Raw genomic sequence first — 19,824 nt, forward strand, 5'->3', positions numbered from 1 at the left:
AGTAATGGTCCTGCTATTCCTGGAGAGGCTCCCTCCTGCATCAGAGGACCTTGTGTCAGAGTTCCTCACTGTCGCCGATCGTATCTGCACGCTGTTTCAAAGCATCACTGCCAGATTCCGCAACATCATTAATGAGGACCTGGAGAAATGTACAGACTCTGACAGTAAGCAGTACTGGGCTTACACCTTCTACTGGGAGTACATGAAGAGGTACCCATCATCCCAGTGCCTGGGGATTGAAGCCTTCACATGTGATGAGGAGAGATGTTTAGTGGTGGCCAACTTGTTTGCAAAGAAAATGTACCCCAAGATGTTCCTCTCAGCAGAAGACTTCGACACGGCTGAAGATTCAGGGAGCAATGGAGTAAGCAATGATTTCAAGTGTTTATCTTTATAAAAGTCCACTCATTCAGTTATCTCTGATACTGCACTGTCGGAGCTAGAAGCACAAGCATTTCGCTACACCCGCTATAACATCTGCTAAACACGTGTATGTGACAAATCAAATTTGATTTGATGATTTGATTTGATTTCATCCAAAAATGTATTGTTGTCGATATTGGTAAAAACAGTAAATCTGCAATGTTGCAAATGTTATGTTAAATAATAAATATCTTAAATATTTAATATTTTTGCTTTCAGTCTGTGGACATGAACCTGGCAATCTCCCACGAATTTGTCCCTAACCCTGTCAAGGTGTTGGAGGTGCTTCGACCCCTGTCACTGCCAGACATCAAAGAGCCCTTGACCACTATCCATGACAAAGTGGTGGACAACACAACAACAACCCTGGTTGCTGCCCCAGTTAAGGTGGACAACATCACAACACCCCTGGCCCTGACCATTAACTTAGTCAACCTCAAGGTTACGGATGAACCAGTTGACCTCCAGTCAGGTGAGTTACATTAACACAGATCACTTTGACAGGTTATCATTTCCCGAGTGGCGCAGTGGTCTAAGGCACTGCATCGCAGTGCTAGCTGTGCCACTAGAGATCCTGGTTCGAATCCAGGCTCTGTCGTAGCCGGCCGTGACCGGGAGACCCATGGGGCGGCGCACAATTGACCCAGCGTCGTCCAGGGTAGGGGAGGGAATGGCCGGCAGGGGATGCAGCTCAGTTGGTAGAGCATGGCGTTTGCAACGCCAGGGTTGTGGGTTCGATAAAATAATGTATGCGCTAACTGTAAGTCGCTCTGGATAAGAGCGTCTGCTAAATAATGTAAATGTAATCATTTCCCTCTGTAATATAAGGTATTAGCTAATGTTTTGTAACTAGACAATTTCGTAATTAAGTTGTGTTTCTATGAGATTGATCTTCTCCTTCTAATTTCAAGGGGATGTTGTGGTCAAACACCCAGCACCCTGCATTCCAACCGCAGGCTTTGCCACGGCACCATGCATACTACCCCCAGGCTTTGCCCCGGCACCCTGCACCCCACCACCAGGCTTTGCCCCAGCACCCTGCATTCCACCCCCAGGCTTTGCCCCGGCACCCTGCACCCCACCACCAGGCTTTTCCCCAGCACCCTGCCCCCCACCACCAGGCTTTGCCCCAGCACCCTGCATTCCACCCCCAGGCTTTGCCCCGGCACCCTGCACCCCACCACCAGGCTTTGCCCCAGCACCCTGCATTCCACCCCCAGGCTTTGCCTCGGCATCCTGCACCCCACCACCAGGCTTTGCTCTTGCATCCTTCCCCCCACCACCAGTCCCTCCCCCGTCCATCCTGAGACACATTGTCCTCCGGTTCTTGGAGAAGTCAGGTGAGTTACATTGACACAATCACTTTGACAGGTTATCATTTTTCACTGTAATAGGGCCTCCTGGTGCTCAGTTGGTAGAGCATGGCGCTTGCAATGCCAGGGTTGTGGGTTCAATTCCCACGGGGGCCAGTATGAAAAATGTATGCACTCACTAACTGTAAGTCGCTCTGGATAAGAGCATCTGCTAAATGACGTAAATGTAATATAACTTGATGTCATCGGCCTCCCCCCCTTGCTTGGGGAACAATAGAGAAGCAACATAGAACAAAAGAGCCTACCCACACTTGTGCTATGTCATGACATACCTGGACCACCTATTGAGATGTGACTTTTGTTAAGTAAATCAGGTGTTAAATGAGGTGAAAAGGAGACTGGAGTGCCACTTAAAGTTTTTATGTAAGACTGATCTTCACTTTGTCCGCCACCAACAGGCTGTGCTCCGGCACACTGCACCCCACCACCAGGCTTTGCCCCGGCACCCTGCACCCCACCACCAGGCTTTGCCCCAGCACCCTGCATTCCACCCCCAGGCTTTGCCTCGGCATCCTGCACCCCACGACCAGGCTTTGCCCCGGCACCCTGCACCCCACCACCAGGCTTTGCCCCAGCACCCTGCATTCCACCCCCAGGCTTTGCCCCGGCACCCTGCACCCCACCACCAGGCTTTGCCCCAGCACCCTGCATTCCACCCCCAGGCTTTGCCACGGCACCCTGCACCCCACCACCAGGCTTTGCCCCAGCACCCTGCATTCCACCCCCAGGCTTTGCCTCGGCATCCTGCACCCCACCACCAGGCTTTTCCCCAGCAACCTGCACTCCGTCGCCATGCTTTGCAGCTAATGCCATGCCAGGCTTTGGCACGAAAGTCATCCTGAAAGAAATGGTCCTGCTATTCCTGGAGAGGCTCCCTCCTGCATCAGAGGACCTTGTGTCAGAGTGCCTCACTGTCGCCGATCGTATCTGCACGCTGTTTCAAAGCATCACCGCCAGATTCCGCAACATCATTAATGAGGACCTGGAGAAATGTACCGACTCTGACAGTAAGCAGTACTGGGCTTACACCTTCTACTGGGAGTACATGAAGAGGTACCCATCATCCCAGTGCCTGGGGATTGAAGCCTTCACATGTGATGAGGAGAGATGTTTAGTGGTGGCCAACTTGTTTGCAAAGAAAATGTACCCCAAGATGTTCCTCTCAGCAGAAGACTTCGACACGGCTGAAGATTCAGGGAGCAATGGAGTAAGCAATGATTTCAAGTTTTTATCTTTATAAAAGTCCACTCATTCAGTTATCTCTGATACTGCACTGTCGGAGCTAGAAGCACAAGCATTTCGCTACACCCGCTATAACATCTGCTAAACACGTGTATGTGACAAATCAAATTTTATTTGATGATTTTATTTGATTTTATCCAAAAATGTATTGTTGTCGATATTGTTAAAAAAACGAAATCTGCAATGTTGCAAATGTTATGTTAAATAATAAATATCTTAAATATTTATTATTTTTGCTTTCAGTCTGTGGACATGAACCTGGCAATCTCCGACGAATTTGTCCCTAACCCTGTCAAGGTGTTGGAGTGGCTTCGACCCCTGTCACTGCCAGACATCAAAGAGCCCTTGACCACTATCCATGACAAAGTGGTGGACAACACAACAACAACCCTGGTTGCTGCCCCAGTTAAGGTGGACAACATCACAACACCCCTGGCCCTGACCATTAACTTAGTCAACCTCAAGGTTACGGATGAACCAGTTGACCTCCCGTCAGGTGAGTTACATTAGCACAGATCACTTTGACAGGTTATCATTTCCCTCTGTAATATAAGGTATTAGCTAATGTTTTATTATAACTAGACAGTTTTTGTAAATAATTTAAGCTATTGTGTGAGATTGATCTTCTCTTTATATAATTTCCAGAAGATGTTGTGGTCATCAAACCAAAGAAAAGCAGAGTCATGAGATTCTTCCGTCGACTTTTCTGCTGCATGTCCAAAGATGATTTCAAGGTGTGAACCTGACCAGCTTTTCAGCTGATGACTTCAGATCACACACACCCATTTACATTACATTTACATTTTATCCAGAGCGACTTACAGTTAGTGCATACATTTTCATACTGGCCCCCCTGGCCATCGAACCCACAACCCTGGCGTTGCAAGCTCCATGCTCTACCAACTGAGCTACACGGGGCCACACCTTCAGCTCACACACTTATATGTGCGCACGTACACACACACACACACACACACACACACGCACACACCACAGTTCTTTAAAATGTTTGAGTTTCCCATGTTAAACATTTCTCATTACTTTTTTCCTCATTAAATATTTTAAGAACAAGTTATTTTGTCTTCATTCACTGTTGACTGTTTTTACTATTTACAGTAGCAATCAATTATGATTGTTATTTTTGTCAAATACAGTTTCAATTCACATTTCATCACAAACTTAAATTACATATTATTTATGCATCAACAACATGTATTGAATGTGTGTTTAGACTGAGTTTCCTACTGTACTTCTTCAGTTTTCCAGCAGAGGGCAGTCTTGTCTAATATCTGAAGTCATGTCTGTTACAGTAATTCTGATGGCCTTGTGTCTTGGTGTATATGTTTTTAGTCATTATCATGTACTATAAAGAATACTACATTGAAATATATGGATATAAACTGACAAGCATGACCACAGTACAAAGAACAATGGTCTGTATGTGTATGCTATTAAGCTATTAGTCTGAAAGATAGGGCCATATCCAACAATGTTTCCCTTTCTTTGATTGCAACATCTGTATGGGTAATCTCCAGGGGTCCCTGTTGGACTAGATAGATTATGGAAACCAAAGAAAGCTTTACAGTTTACTCTGTAGCAGGGATCTGGTTCATTTCAGTTTCAAGTGATTATGATGACCACGCCTCTCACTACATGATGTGTGGGGGCTGTGGAGAGACTGGGAACAAGACCATGGGAAGAACTAGTAGGAAAACGTTGAGACACATCAACTACAGTGCCATGCAGTACATCGGTCAAGAGTGGTGCCTTTAAAAAAATAACTGATCGAAGATACTGTACTGTATTTAGACTCCAGTCTGATTCCCACACCTTTCAACAGCACAACACCCCCGAGACCCGTGCAGGCGCAGATCTACAGCTCCCGCCAATGCCCTCGGTCCAGGTTTCCCACTTCTTTTATTCTGTGATACACACACACACCACAACCCCCCCCTTACCCCCACCCGGCCCGTCCCACACGTACACAACCACACACCTCTCCCTGTCAAATTAGCAGTGGTTCACAGGGCTGGGGGGGGGTGAGAAGAAGCCTGGCACGGAGCTACAGTGAGAGGCAGCGGAGGGCCTGATTGAAAGGCTTCCGAGAATTCTCTGGCTTTGTTGTGTAGTTCTCTCCGCAGCGTACAGGAGACGAGTAATGGCTTTAGCAGGGCCAGGTACACAAAGCTCCTGTGGCCACAAACCGGAGCTCGACAAACTTTACTGTTGACATCTGGAATTTCTTTCCTCCCTTCTCTTTTTTTCTTCTTCTTCTCTCTCCTCCTTTTTTTGATTGAGGGGTGACTCACTGGTGTTCCAGCTTGTACTGTATCCATCATCGTAAAGGCGTCAGCTGGCTAAATGTAGATGTTTTGTTTGCCTGTCCATGGTCATGTTCTGTACTGTATGGTTTTATCATGCCCTCTTGTATGTTTGACTGAGGAGAACACTGCAGTTGCCTGACTGTGTGACAATCCTTCACGTTGAACCCGTATAACATACACAATCCATGTCTCAATTGTCTCAAGGCTTAAAAATCCTTCTTTAACCCCGTCTCCTCCCCTTCATCTACACTGATTGAAGTGGATTTAACAAGTGAAATCAATAAGGGATCATAGTATTCACCTGGATTCACCTGGTCAGTCTGTGTCATGGAAAGAGCAGGTGTTCTTAATGTTTTGTATTCTCAGTGTGTATATATATACAGTTGAAGTCGGAAGTTAACCTTAGCCAAATACATTTAAACTCAGTTTTTCACAATTCCTGACATTTAATCCTAGTAAAAAAGTCCCTGTCTTAGGTCAGTTAGGATCACCACTTTATTTTAAGAATGTGAAATGTCAGAATAACAGTAGAGAGAATGTTTTATTTCAGCTTTTATTTCTTTCATCTCATTCCCAGTGGGTCAGAAGTTTACATACACTCAATTAGTATTTGGTAGCATTGCCTTTAAATTGTTTAACTTGGGTCAAATGTTTCGGGTAGCCTTCCACAAGCGTCCCACAATAAATTGGGTGAATTTTGGCCCATTCCTCCTGACAGAGCTGGTGTAACTGAGTCAGGTTTGTAAGCCTCCTTGCTCGCCCACATTTTTTCAGTTCTGCCAACAAATGTTCTATAGGATTGAGGTCAGGGCTTTGTGATGGCCACTCCAATACTTTTAATTTGTTGTCCTTAAGCCATTTTGCCACAACTTTGGAAGTATGCTTTGGGTCATTGTCCAGTTGGCAGACCCATTTGCGACCAAGCTTTAACACCCTGACTGATGTCTTGAGATGTTGCTTCAATATATCCACATAACTTTCCTTCCTCATGATGCCATCTATTTTGTGAAGTGCACCAGTCCCTCCTGCTGCAAAGCACCCCCACAGCATGATCCCACGGTTGGGATGGTGTTCTTCAGCTTGCAAGCCTACCCCTTTTTCCTCCAAACATAACGATGGTCATTGTGGCCAAACAGTTCTATTTTTGTTTCATCAGACCAGAGGACATTTCTCCAAAAAGTAAGATCTTTGTCCCCATGTTCAGTTGCAAACCGTAGTTTGGCTTTTTTTATGGCGGTTTTGGAGCAGTGGCTTCTTCCTTGCTGAGCGGCCTTTCAGTTTATGTTGATATAGGACTCGTTTTACTGTAGATACTTTTGTACCTGTTTCCCCCAGCATCTTCACAAGGTCCTTTGCTGTAGTTCTGGGATTGATTTGCACTTTTTGCACCAAAGTACGTTCAACTCTAGGAGACAGAACACGTCTCCTTCCTGAGCGGTATGATGGCTGCGTGATCCCATGGTGTTTATACTTGCGTACTATTGTTTGTACAGATGAACGTGGTACCTTCAGGCGTTTGGAAATTGCTCCCAAGAATGAACCAGACTTGTGGAGGTCTACAATTATTTTTCTGAGGTCTTGGATGATTTCTTTTGATTTTCCCATGATGTCAAGCAAAGAGGCACTGAGTTTGAAGGTAGGCCTTGAAATACATCCACAGGTACACCTCCAATTGACTCAAATGATGTCAATTAGCCTATCAAAAGCTTCTAAAGCCATGACATCATTTTCTGGAATTTTCCAAACTGTTTAAGGGCACAGTCAACTTAGTGTATGTAAACTTCTGACCCACTGGAATTGTGATAAAGTGAATTATAAGTGAAATAATCTGTCTGTAAGCAATTGTTGGAAAAATTACTTGTGTCATGCACAAAGTAGATGTCCTAACCGACTTGCCAATACTATAGTTTGTTAACAAGAAATTTGTGGAGTGGTTGAAAAACGAGTTTTAATGACTCCAACCTAAGTGTATGTAAACTTCCGATTTCAACTGTATATCTACGCCCATGGGGAGATTCCAAAGGGCATTTTAAACTGTCCTACAGCCAACCTGATCAGAGCCAGCTGAGGTGAGATAGGATCTAGTTTCCTGTGTGTTACAGGCTGAAAGAAACCACTACACACACATCTAAGAAAAGACTGACACTGACACCCACCCACAACATGACATGAAATATCGCCGGAAATGTAAATAACTTTTGGTATAGATTGTAAAGTTTGATAAATGTGAGTGTATTATTTTTTTTGTAGCTTGGATGATTTGTTTCCTCTGGTCCATGTGCAGGTAGGCCTACAAAATGAGTGGGTACAGACCAGATACTGTAAATATATGTGTTTCCAATCTACTGTACCACCATTTACTGTATAGGACACCAGTCTTCACAGCCTTACCTTTACATAACTATTTAAATATAAAATATTTAAGACACAGTATTAACACAACACTGGATAGGCCTATCCAATCAAGGGTCATGCTGTCTGCCTTGCTTTGGAAAAGGTGTCCCTCAAATCAAGTCAACGTTCAACGAACATTCAATATTACCAAGCTAATCTAGTTGCCTGATAACGAATTACATAATTGGTTAATTAATTGCCTGTCGAATCGAGGAGAAAATTCACATTAAACTGGAGTGGAAGATGAATGTCAACTGTACCAGTTTCGACCACTAGAGGACACTGTTAATTTGCTTTTCTCTGCAAAGCTCTAACTTCCACAGACGAAGGCCCTGTCCAGTAACAACTCCTATCCCACTACCCCCTAAGCACATGTAAATTTCGGGGCCAGGTGGAACTAACATAACCTCTCAGCTAGAAATGATCACTGTTTTATGTTGTTTGGATATCATACTTGTTTGATATTCGCTAGGGTAGTTTGTTCCACAACTATGTTACAGTGCTTTTGAAAAGTATTTCCTGAAGTAGCCAACCGTAGCAATTAGCTCAGACTCTCAACGATGTTGTGTTGAATTGCAGACACACTGGTTAACCATACTGAACTCTCATATTATATGCATAGTGTATGGTTGACGGGACCTGTAGCATACTTTCTGTGTTTGATCTCTTCGCATGCAACCTCTGTGCCCTCTGGTAAGTGATACTCTGGGACGTCAGTCAGTTGTGTAGAGATAGGCTACTCTACTGTGTGCCTACTGTAGAGATAGGCTACAGTGTGAGCTGGCTTCCCATTGACAGTTTGGGTCAAAGTTCTAATAAGGTACAGGATATGAAGTTATTATGATATGTTGTGATTTGATCTGATGCCTAACTCCACCCACTACCCACTTCATGTAGAGCTCAGGTATAAACCAAATATTATATGTGTATTGTCTGATTGGTGTGGCCATTCTACTACTGTTATACAGTAGCCTAAATAAGGGGCCTCTTTCAGAGGGCCAGCAGCAGAGATAAGGCCTTGTCTCTCACAGCCCAGGGAGCCTAGGGTAGTATGGGTCAGTATGGGTCATCCTGTCAGCCAGCAGAGACTGATGGAGGGACTAATCCCACTGCTGTCATGAAGATGGATCAGATGAAAACACAAAAACACCCGCCCTGCCCCCCGACCTGGGGGCTCAGACTGACAGAGACAGGTTTCAAAGAAAACTTGAGTGACTGACACACATGCATGCATGCGCGCACACAATAAATAGGCATCAAGGGAATAGGAATTATGGGAATTAGAGTTGAACCATTCTAGTTGGTTGATTTTATTAAATCAAATGGTACAGATTGAAATGGCTGCTAGATTTGCAATCTATAAACAGTAGCTAAAACCAATAGCTAAACTTACTCATTGCACACACACACACACACACACGCACACACACGTACCCTGACACACAGATGGCCCCCGGTCTGACCACAAGTGGCGTCTAACCCCTGCACCCTGTGGTGAGCTAGAACCCAGATTGCCACTAAAAAAAAGGGATGCTTCATAGGTCAACTATTTTCTGGGTAAATGGAAAGGGGTTGTGTTTGACCTCAAACACTTCACGCTCTCACTGAGGCAGGCTGTGTGTGTGTGTGTGTGTGTGTGTGTGTGTGTGTGTGTGTGTGTGTGTGTGACAGACGGTGGAGGTGAGGTCCACTGAGAGAGGTCAGGAGCAGTATGGGGACAGGGAGTGGAGGAAGATAGTCATCTCAAAACTATGAACACGTCAGGTTTACTCAAAAACATTCAGTTCTCTTCTGTTGAAGTGTGGTTATGTACAGTTAGTGGGTCATGGAGAAAGTGAAATTGAAACTGCAATATGGTAGTTTGAGGTAAAAAAAAACAACAACGTAGAAATGTATTTTAAGTACAATGATAACTCAGAACATTATTGTACAATACCATGACCAAGGGCTTTGAGTGGTATATAGATCTGGTTTTACGGATATTTCATTTGACTTTATTGTAAACAGACATATATTTTTGGTGATTCATTATCCTTCACCCCTCAGAAAATATTGAGCAAACAAAACCAGCTGACACAAGTGTCACAGTTCAGTGCATGTCACGGTTCAATTTGTAAAAATAAAATAAAAAGTGAAATATTGTACAGTACAGCCACAATCAATCAGATACCTTGAAAAAACAAAAGCAAGTTGTCAAAAATAAACATTTTCCAAGATAATACATAAAGTCAAATAAACTCTGAATTGAAATAATTTGATAATTATCAATAATGGACCATTTCAAATCTAAAATACTGCTCTGAAATCCCATATTCCATCTCATTACAGTAAAGTGTACTCAAGAGGTGTGAGAGTCGTTAGCTCCAAATCCAACCAATATATCACACAAAAGCTAAGTGGAATTCTGCCAGGCCGATTAGGCTGTGTAGCTCAAGGCTAAACACATATACAGAATAACTTTAGCTTATCCTGAGAGAAGAAAATGTAGATTGGAAAAGACAGACTGGGATCAGGGGTGTAGAGTGAAGGGGTGGAGGTGAACTTTCCTCCAAAGAGTGTCGGACTAAATTGTGTGTCAAAAACCACTAAGGGGTTTGCTTTTATATTTTACAGACAATATCCCTTTAAAAGCGCGGCACGTCTGGAAAGCCCATTAGATGTGCATATAAAATGTCCTCTGTGATTAATAGTTGATGAGGCAGGGTTGGTGGGGTTGGTCGCAGGGTACCCACATGTGGCCACCAGGGCTCTGCCTCTACAAGCTCGCGTTACACTCCATAAACTTGCCACTCTTTCCCACCTATGCATTTAAAAGGGAGGAGGGACCACTTGTCAGGAATATCTTAGAACTGTGAAAACAGCCAGCCCAGTCAGGAGCGTGTGTGTTGGTGTGTGTGTGTGTGTGTGTGGACGCAGGGGTTAGCCTAACACTTCTCTAGCAGCACAGCCAGTCAGATCACTTGTCCACTCGCCGGTCGGTGGGTGTGAAAGTGTGTGTGTGAGTGTGTGTGAGGAGCTGCTCTCTACGACGTCACCCATGCAAGACGGAGCGAGAGAGACCAACTAACCAGAGGAAGGTGTCCATCCTTACACATTGGACTGAGGAGAGTCAACAAGCCACAGTCAGTGACAGAAAGACAGACAGACAGAGAGAGTGAGTAACTTCTTCCAGAGTTGGATGTGCTGGGGAGATGATGTGCTTCTAAAACCAAAAAGCTGAAATGGATATTACCCCATATTGACAGAACCAGAGAACTCTCTGCAGGGACTTTCAGCTCTCAGCAAGGACTTCACTCAAGAAGTGTGTGAGGCTGACTAAGTGTGTGTGTGAGGGAGTGTTTATTGTGTTTATCGCCATGGATCAGACAACCAGCAGCTGCATGCGGAGCACCCACCCCGGCAATCCCATCTGGGGGTGCGTGAGGAACCCTCACCCCGGAGCAGGGCTCCAGTCGCAGGCCCCCTTCTCCCTGCACCAGAAGCCTGAGTACCTTGCCTATACAGACTTCTCCACCTCCTGCCTGGTGCCTGCGCCCTACACCGCCTACTCCCGCGACGACAGACTTTACCAAGAGCCCCATGCGGGCTTCCAGAGGGCCGACTGGCAGTTCCCCCCCTGTGAGACGCGGGGCCGGGGGCAGGAGGCCTGTCGGGTAGTGCCCGTGGCGGTGGTTGGTGGAGGGGTGGTGGGTGGCGTAGGGGGAGAGATGGACAGCACAGGTGGGGAGGTGCCAGGGGCAGTGCCCAGGTGTCTGAAGGGGGAGTACTCGCCACAGAGCATGGCATCGGCCGACACAGAGAAGAAGAGCTCCAAGAGGAAGAGGGACATAATAGGTGAGTCAATGATACGCCATGAGGGGATCAGTTGGGGTGTGCTGCTGGTAAATACCATGACTGAAAAGATGTGGGAAAAGACATGGGTGACCACTTCAGTAAGCCTACATTGCGTGCTAATACAGGTCAAATGCCATGCAGAGACAGAAATTAAAACATGATTCCCAGAGTTGACATTCATTTCGACAAACCCCTTTTCCTCATGAATATACAAGATAGATGTGCTATTCTGCAGGGAAACTCTCACCAGACTACTCTATCAGTGGACCATGATACAGTATCACATTCACTAATGCCCCATGTCATTGCTGGCAATGGGACAGAATCTCTGTATCTGTTTCCTCACCAAAAGACAGTCAACCTAGAGCCTCAACAGATAGGTATGTAAAAGGTGACGACACTTGGTGCTCAAGACACACTCTGAGTGGACCAGTTACATCCTCTCATTGTTTGAGGGCTCTTAAAATGTTGAATACTAATCTGCTTTGTTGCATCGGTGTATCCTTTGTTTCATTGAGACATGACGGCTGTCAGGATACTGCGGGTATAAATCAAATGAGATGTTTGTCAGCAAAATAAGCTTGGCGTATCTCATATTCTTATGATACATAGTATGAGGGTCACGGACAGTCCATAATAGCAAATATATAATTAGATGTCTTTATAAGCCGTACTATTAAAAGCATTAGAAGCTCCATGAACTACTTCAACATCAACACCAACAGTCAACTGTATATTACTCGCAATTCCTCATTGATTATTGATTTCAACTTCTCACCGTAAACATTGATGTTACACCAACAGAACAACGGATATTTCTTAAGTTTGTCTAGTAGGGTACGACACTTAAGGACCTATGTTTAAATATCATGGTGATATTATACCGGTCGCCAAAGTACTATTTCTGATGCAGCATAAATGCAAGTGAAAGGGTTCACTGAGAAAATATGAATTTATGATTCAGTTCAGGGCCATATTCAAATTTTCAGTTAAGAGTTCAGTCTTCTAATTTAAAAAATAGTTTTAATTGTTCACTAATCTATTCTTCTTATCTTCTTTCATTCGTGACAGGAAATCGAACCAAATTTCTAGTACAGTAACTGATATCCATGAAGTGCTAATTCCTAAAAGTCACACACTTTTTAATGACCTTTTAGTTAATGGCCCTGGGAACTGTTTATATGTATTTTCTAGCTGTAGATGTGTTATTGAAATATACTCCCACATTCATGCTAGCTGAAAGAGAGCAAAAGTGAACCTCACTTTTTTCAGCACATATGCTATAGGCATTCCCTTCAGCTTTCAGCCATGCTATGGAAACCAAACTTTCTAACCTCCATTTTTTGAAGATAAATAAATGTATTACCTCCTTGATCAGTATTCAAGTGGCTACTGGCTATATTAGGATGGCCAAAACTAAAACGCAATACTCACTTTAGGAAAATCACGTAGGGCTTGGAGACATTATTCGATAAACGTGTCTAATATGAAATCTCCTTCATGGGGCAGCAGACACAGGCCTTAGGCGCTTAATTGGGGAAATATAGATTTTTTCCCTTTTCTTGGTTTACCTTGTTGTAACTCTCCCTCAATCCAGTGAAAACATGCCAGACCACGTCTGGTAAAATCGCTTGCCTGCAACCCCACCTCTACATTCTTATCCATTGACATTTTCCTGTCATTAAGCTGTAACAGAATCGCCCACTGAACACATGCAGCATGGTTGACCACTGCATAGGCCCAGTATTTCATAGATGACCATTCCACCCTGCGTTGAATACTTTTACCTAGTATTGGGAAAAGAACCTTATTAACCTTTTACTGCAGTGGGCTAAATCAGGGTCACACAGAGTGGTTCTTGGTAGTCTTAACCAAATCTACTTTGAAAGAAAAGCACACACCTCACACACATGGTTAAAAAATGAAGTCACCTGTACCATGTCAGATATAGAGTTGAAATGTATTCCATTTTTAGTTTGCATCCCAATATTACACTTTATATACTTCACAGAAGACTGAAATATAACAAAACTATTTGAAATAAAAACACCGGATTTTCAGCAGGTTTAAAAAAAAAAAAGTTTATTAATGATGAAATTATACAAAACATTTATAACAGGGTGTTTGAATCTCATCATAGACAACTTTATCATTTTAGCTAATTCGCAAACATTGCAACTACTTACTACTTTTTAGCTACTTTGCAACTACTGTACATAGCATGTTAGCCAACCCTTCACCTAATGCTATCCCTAACCTTAACCCTTTTTGCTAACCCTTCCCCTAACCCCATCCCCTAGCCTAGCTAACGTTAGCCAGCTAGCTAACGTTAGCATTAGACACCTAACCACCTAGCTAACATTAGCAACAACTAATTGGAAATTGTAAGATATCCTACGAATTGCCATTCATAACATAACAAACAAATTGTAATGCATAAAATATCATACGAAATTGGTGATGGACATCAACAAATTAATACATACCATACGAAACGTAACATATCATACTAAATGGAGTGTCTTGGATTTCCATACAGAATAATACAAAATGCTCTGAGACCAGGTTGTATATACGGTAAGCATTTAGCTCTATAATGATATGGTGATGGGTTCACCTTCATTCATACTTTCAACCATTTCAAAAGGTTCAACCTCTACTGATATGCAGATTAATACATGTTTTGACTGAAGGAATGTCAGGTCTATCTACAGGTTTTAATTGTTTAGAGAAGCTCTGTTTAATCTAAATCAAGCAAGGTAGGGTATAATGTGCCTGTATTTCTCCAACTCCTTTACAATAGCTCTGCAATTTGAATAGTGGATACTTAAATTCTTTAAATATTATACTTATCAAAGCCAACTATTTAACTTTATTGAACCTTGTTGTGTTAATACTGAAACATATATGAGCCTGTTTCGTAACTATTTGTATTTAGAACAGGTTTATAGTGCTGCTAAACCTATGAGCATTGCAGGGTGATTTTGATCCATTTGCCTGACCACCATCATTGTTAACTTATCAACTTTATAATAACTTGTCTCTAAACAATTTCAGTAATAACTTTAATAAACATATTACCACTCCAATATAAAACTAATTACAACACCACTGTGAATAAAAACATCTTGGAGGTGTACACATTTATTTATATACGTTCATAAACCTTGGCACACACTTTAATACATTAACTAATCATGTCATTAATTAAATAGTCATTTTAATTTCTGTTTGAGTCTGAACCCCACACACACACACTTATTTACAATGGGCTTAATTCAGTGTTAATTAAGACAAATGACTTTTGCACCATCTCCAAGAAATACAAAATGCTGGGTGCAGGAGTTGCTCCCCTCCAGTTTATGAGCTCTGGCTGTGCAGGATATTTATTGGGGCCTGTTTAGTGAAGGCCAGTGTGTGTGCCCACTAAATCTGTCCTGCCAGGTGTTCAGCAAGCTAAAACTGCTCTCTACTCAGTTCCTCCACACCAGGCCAGAGTAGAGCAGCACACATAGAACAAGTTTTAATTATGATAATATGGCATTTTCAACATGAGGCATTATAGGCCACAGGTTGGTCTCTCTGAATGGGAGTCTTTTGACTAAGGTGTATAGACACACACATGGCCGCGGGAAGATGTTTTGAGTTGGGGGTACTGTGAGCGTGTGTGTGTGTGTGCATGCGTGTATGCACACGCAAGGCAAAGATGCACGACACACACACATGCAAGCACACACTGAAGGACGCGGGCACATGTGCACACACACACGCACACACACACACACACACAAGCGCACACATAGTGAGTCTGAAGGACACAGGCACACACGCACAGACAGACAGACAGACAGACAGACAGACAGACAGACAGACAGACAGACAGACAGACAGACAGACAGACAGACAGACAGAGACAGACACACACACACACACACACACAGTGAGTCTGGATCTTCCCAGTCACATCTGGACCAGGCACTGCAGTTCATTTCACAGTCTGGCTCCACGCTCTGGCAAGCACAAAGCAGAACTTCTCACTTTGACAAATTAGAACCATTTTCTTGAGATTACATCAGCAGCTAGTGTCGCTACCTACGCACAATTATTACTTAAAATCATTCCATTTAACATAAAGTTTAGATTTTTAACAAGGAATGATTAAATGGCTTTCATGTACAGTATTTTCTATCCTAATATACTGTACATTTCATTTTGACCAAGTTTACAATAGCCTTCATATTCCCTGTCGTACAAATTTGTCATACAAACTTTATTACCCTATAAGGAGAGTAAATCAATAAACACAATGCACACATATATGAAAGCCACAGTAATTACAGCACATGATTTCATAATTACTCTTTCCTATGCTCTGCTATATGGGTGAGAATGCTTCCTATTTTACAGAGGCTGGCGAGGCTGTCAGGTTGTGTGTGAGTTACTGTGACATGGCCCTCCGCCTCCTCTTCTCTGGCCCATGAGGGGAAGTCTTCCCATCTTCCCAGAGATACACACGTTTGAGCCGGACAAATCCCCATCTTTGTTCTTTTGTTAGAGGGTTTAACGATGTTCCGCTGCATTCCTCTCTAACTCAAGCCCTCTGCCTCCTGGTTTGGTGGCCCCCGTTGCAGGGCAGAGGAGCGTTGACTTGACTGGGGCACTGGTGGTTCGATAGTGTAACTCAGGTCAGGGTGGTCTCTCGTAGGGTGGTGGTCCGGTCGCGTTCTTAGTGTATACGACTAGAGCCTCGACAGATTTGTTGGCTGACCTCTTCTTCGCGAAATGGCCTAATACCAGACAGACAAACCACTCAACTTCTGTCCACATTCAGTTCTAAACCAATATACACGCAAATACATTGTAGGCCTTAGTGGTACTCCTTCAATGCATAAATGCAGGTACAGATGTAGGATCTTAATTTGATCACTCTTCTGTTGCTGAGACCTTTCCTGCAAAGCAGGAAATGCAAACTTGTAGTGTATTCTACTTTAAAAAAGGCTTCTACAGTTTGTAATTTGCACTTCGAAATTTCAGACTTGATTTACCCTAACAAAAAATTTATCAACCCCTACAAAAATGTCCATTCATTATAATCCACATAATAATTCACATTTCCTGTTGCTGCAGGATTGTTTTCCTGCTGTAGCAAACTGGCGTGCACAGAATTTTACTGAATTATTTCTCAACACTAGTGTATATCATAGCATAGGCTAATCATGCAGTGCTAATGAAATAACAATTCTCTCCACTTCTTATGTCCAGATATTCAGGACTCTAATTTCAAGGTGGACTCTAACTGCAAAGCGAGGAAAGAGCGTACAGCATTCACTAAAGAGCAGCTCCGGGAACTGGAGGCAGAGTTCACCCACCATAACTACCTGACCAGACTGCGTCGCTACGAGATCGCTGTCAACCTGGACCTCACAGAGAGACAGGTAATGAAGATGCATCAAACAGTGGTGTAAGGTACTTTAGTAAAACAATTTTAAAGTTCTACTTAAGTTGTTTTTTGTGGTATCTGTACTTTACTTTACTATTTATATTTTGGGCAACTTTTACTTCACTACATTCCTAAAGAAAATAATGTACTTTTTACTCCATACATTTTCCCTGACACCCAAAAAAACTCGTTACATTTTTAATACTTAGCAGGACCGGAAAATGGTCCAATTCACGCACCTATCAAGAGAACATCCCTGGTCATCACTACTGTCTCTGATTTTACATTTTAGTCATTTAGCAGACGCTCTTTCCAGACAGTTAGTGAGTGCATAAATTTTTCATAAGTCATCTGATCTGGCAGATTCACTAAACACACATGCTCCGTTTGTAAATTATGTCTGAGTGTTGGAGTGTGCCCTTGGCTATGCATACATAAAATGGTGCCATGTGGTTTGTTTAATTTAAGGAATTTGAAATGATTTATACTTTTACTTTTGATACTTAAGTATTTTTGAGCAATTACATTTACTTTTGATACTTAAGTATATTTAAAACCAAATACTTTTAGACTTTTACTGAAGTAGTATTTTACTTGGTGACTTTCACTTTTACTTGAGTCATTTTCTATTAAAGGTATCTTTACTTTTACTCAAATATGACAATTGGATACTTTTCCCACATTTTTACATTTTACATTTTAGTCATTTAGCAGACGCTCTTATCCAGAGCGACTTACAGTTAGTGAGTGCATACATTTTTTTTCCATTTTTTTTTTACCACTGGCATCAAACACACAACACCTACACAAGAATGTTTCTACACAATGAAAATATTTAGTGATCTATAAGCATACATTTTTCCAAGGAATAGAAAGAATAGGTCTATGAAAAAGAGGATGTTTTCAGCTAATTGCCTGACAAATAAGAGAAGAGCCTGTTGATTGGATGAGAATATGTGATTTAAAGGGCAATATTATTAACCACAAAGTATTTTTAAAATGGACATATAATTAACAATTCTCTTGATATAGTGAGCTGGAACATAGTTGATAACTTAGTTGAGTCTCTGCAGCCTACTGGCTCAGTTTGTTTCTTGTTAATAGCACTCATCCTAATAGGTGACCAACCTGAGCAGGGGATGTTTGAAGCCTTCCTTTGTGAGTGGGCAGTAGATCTTAGAGCCTGGTGAGACAAGGCTAACATTTGTAAGAACTTGGCAGTCTCCTCTGTTCCTCTCCCCATTTCCAGCCCCTGTCCCCACTCCCTACTCCTCCTAACGAGCCCATAGTTTCTCAGTGACTGCACATAGCCTGCTCTTAGATGAATTTCCCAGGCCTCTGGTGCTCAAGGCCAGCTAGGTTCCAGCCCTACACTCTGGGCTCTGAGTCCCATTGCAACTCAGGCTCAACTTTTTTGTGATTTCTTTCCGACACATCTTGGCAGAGTGACGTTCCTTCAGTCACGAGTGGCAGACAGTATCAGACGAGGGGATAGTCTTAATAAAAATAGTGTGGGAACAGATTAGTCTGTCCCAGTGTTGCCGTGGGGAATGCTGAGAGGGATGCACAGAGGTCAGGCACTGCCCTCCCCTGAGCCTGCGGGTCCAGTCGACACAGGATAGCGACTGACTGGGTCCAAGGAAATGATGTCATAAGTCATGTCAGTGATATTGTAGAATGATCCAGAAAGCTCATTAGCTACTGCAACCTACATATTGTTGCTGTCTGATGAAAACCTCTTATCTCCAAAACAGAAACCTTTCAGTAAATGGAAAAAAGTAACATATTTCCCCACTAATTAATATACAATTATGAAACTTCAGAAGCTATTTTGAACACATTTTATTGGTCCTAGAGTCATATAATGTACAGAGGACATTGAGGGAAATCTAAACAAAAATTGAGTTACAAGGTTTTCATCAGACAGAGACGATATGATACTGACTTAAATGTGATCCAACCCTAAATTCATGCTATACACTAAGACAGCACAGTAGCTCTTCCCAAGCACAAAAAAACACCAACCTGACTGATGTACTGAACTGTTGTGGAAAATTGTGGGATTATGCTTATTTACAATAAACATTATGATACGAACATGTGGAAAATGATCTAAACAATCTCACTCAATATCCCAAGCATCCATATATATCATTATGTAGAAATGGTAGTGACACCTCCTGTCTATGTCCTGTAGGTGAAGGTGTGGTTCCAGAACAGAAGGATGAAGTGGAAGAGGGTGAAAGGAGGACAGCCTGCTTCCCCTAACGACCTGGAGACAGACGACATAGACTCTGCTGCCTCACCCAGCTCAGAGTGAACACATAGAGAGGAGAGGAGGCCCTCCAACACCAACTGGACATCCATAGAGAACACAATACATCCTATAGTATCCCTGGAGAGTCGGCTGCTGGAAAGAGCATTTCTAGAGACTTCATACGCAGCCTGAACCCCTGTGTGTTTCCTATTGTAAATACTGTAGTGCTCTGTCTGTCAATGTCCAAAGTATTTTTTTAAACTTCTCTATCTAATGAGGACAATATTAGATCTAACTTCAAAGGGGTTATAAAATGTTCTGTATTCCCTACAATCTAACTCCTGGAGCATTGACTGCGCTGGAGTATTGGAATAAATAAATGAAGGAATGGATAAATCTTAGCTAGTTGCAGAGTTTATCACCCTGCCCAAGTGAGAGCTTGCAGCACAGCGATGACATGTCAGGTCTGCGATTTGATTTTGTTTGAGGACATCTCCTCAGTTCTCGCATCGTAATCATGGCCCTCGACGCTTCACT

At 42.8% G+C, this 19,824-nt stretch overlaps 2 protein-coding genes across 2 annotated transcripts; both read left to right on the forward strand.

Moving 5' to 3' along the window:
• The first annotated feature begins 4 nt into the window (after positions 1 to 4).
• On the forward strand, positions 5 to 3,896 carry LOC123482392. Its single transcript, XM_045209929.1, has 6 exons — positions 5 to 364; positions 643 to 895; positions 1,335 to 1,763; positions 2,195 to 3,003; positions 3,282 to 3,534; positions 3,684 to 3,896. Exons 1-6 carry the CDS (start codon positions 5 to 7, stop codon positions 3,776 to 3,778), a joined length of 2,199 nt encoding a protein of 732 aa, XP_045065864.1. The 3' UTR covers positions 3,779 to 3,896.
• A 6,684-nt stretch (positions 3,897 to 10,580) lies between these two features.
• On the forward strand, positions 10,581 to 19,415 carry LOC121547294 (homeobox protein MOX-1-like). The gene is made up of 3 exons (XM_041858476.2): positions 10,581 to 11,590; positions 16,853 to 17,025; positions 19,228 to 19,415. Exons 1-3 carry the CDS (start codon positions 11,113 to 11,115, stop codon positions 19,348 to 19,350), a joined length of 774 nt encoding a protein of 257 aa, XP_041714410.2. The 5' UTR covers positions 10,581 to 11,112; the 3' UTR covers positions 19,351 to 19,415.
• Positions 19,416 to 19,824: the final 409 nt, after the last annotated feature.

Source organism: Coregonus clupeaformis, chromosome 31 (assembly GCF_020615455.1).
Source record: "Coregonus clupeaformis isolate EN_2021a chromosome 31, ASM2061545v1, whole genome shotgun sequence".
In the NCBI taxonomy this organism is placed as follows: Eukaryota; Metazoa; Chordata; class Actinopteri; order Salmoniformes; family Salmonidae; genus Coregonus; species Coregonus clupeaformis.

Coding starts and splice junctions, on each gene's coding strand:
- LOC123482392 (XM_045209929.1), top strand. CDS start 5: ATGGTCCTGCTATTCCTGGAGAGGCTCCCTCCTGCATCAGAGGACCTT. Junction 3,004..3,281: donor AAGATTCAGGGAGCAATGGA/GTAAGCAATGAT, acceptor TTTTGCTTTCAG/TCTGTGGACATGAACCTGGC. Junction 3,535..3,683: donor ACCAGTTGACCTCCCGTCAG/GTGAGTTACATT, acceptor TATAATTTCCAG/AAGATGTTGTGGTCATCAAA.
- LOC121547294 (XM_041858476.2), top strand. CDS start 11,113: ATGGATCAGACAACCAGCAGCTGCATGCGGAGCACCCACCCCGGCAAT. Junction 11,591..16,852: donor GAGGAAGAGGGACATAATAG/GTGAGTCAATGA, acceptor TCTTATGTCCAG/ATATTCAGGACTCTAATTTC. Junction 17,026..19,227: donor TGGACCTCACAGAGAGACAG/GTAATGAAGATG, acceptor TATGTCCTGTAG/GTGAAGGTGTGGTTCCAGAA.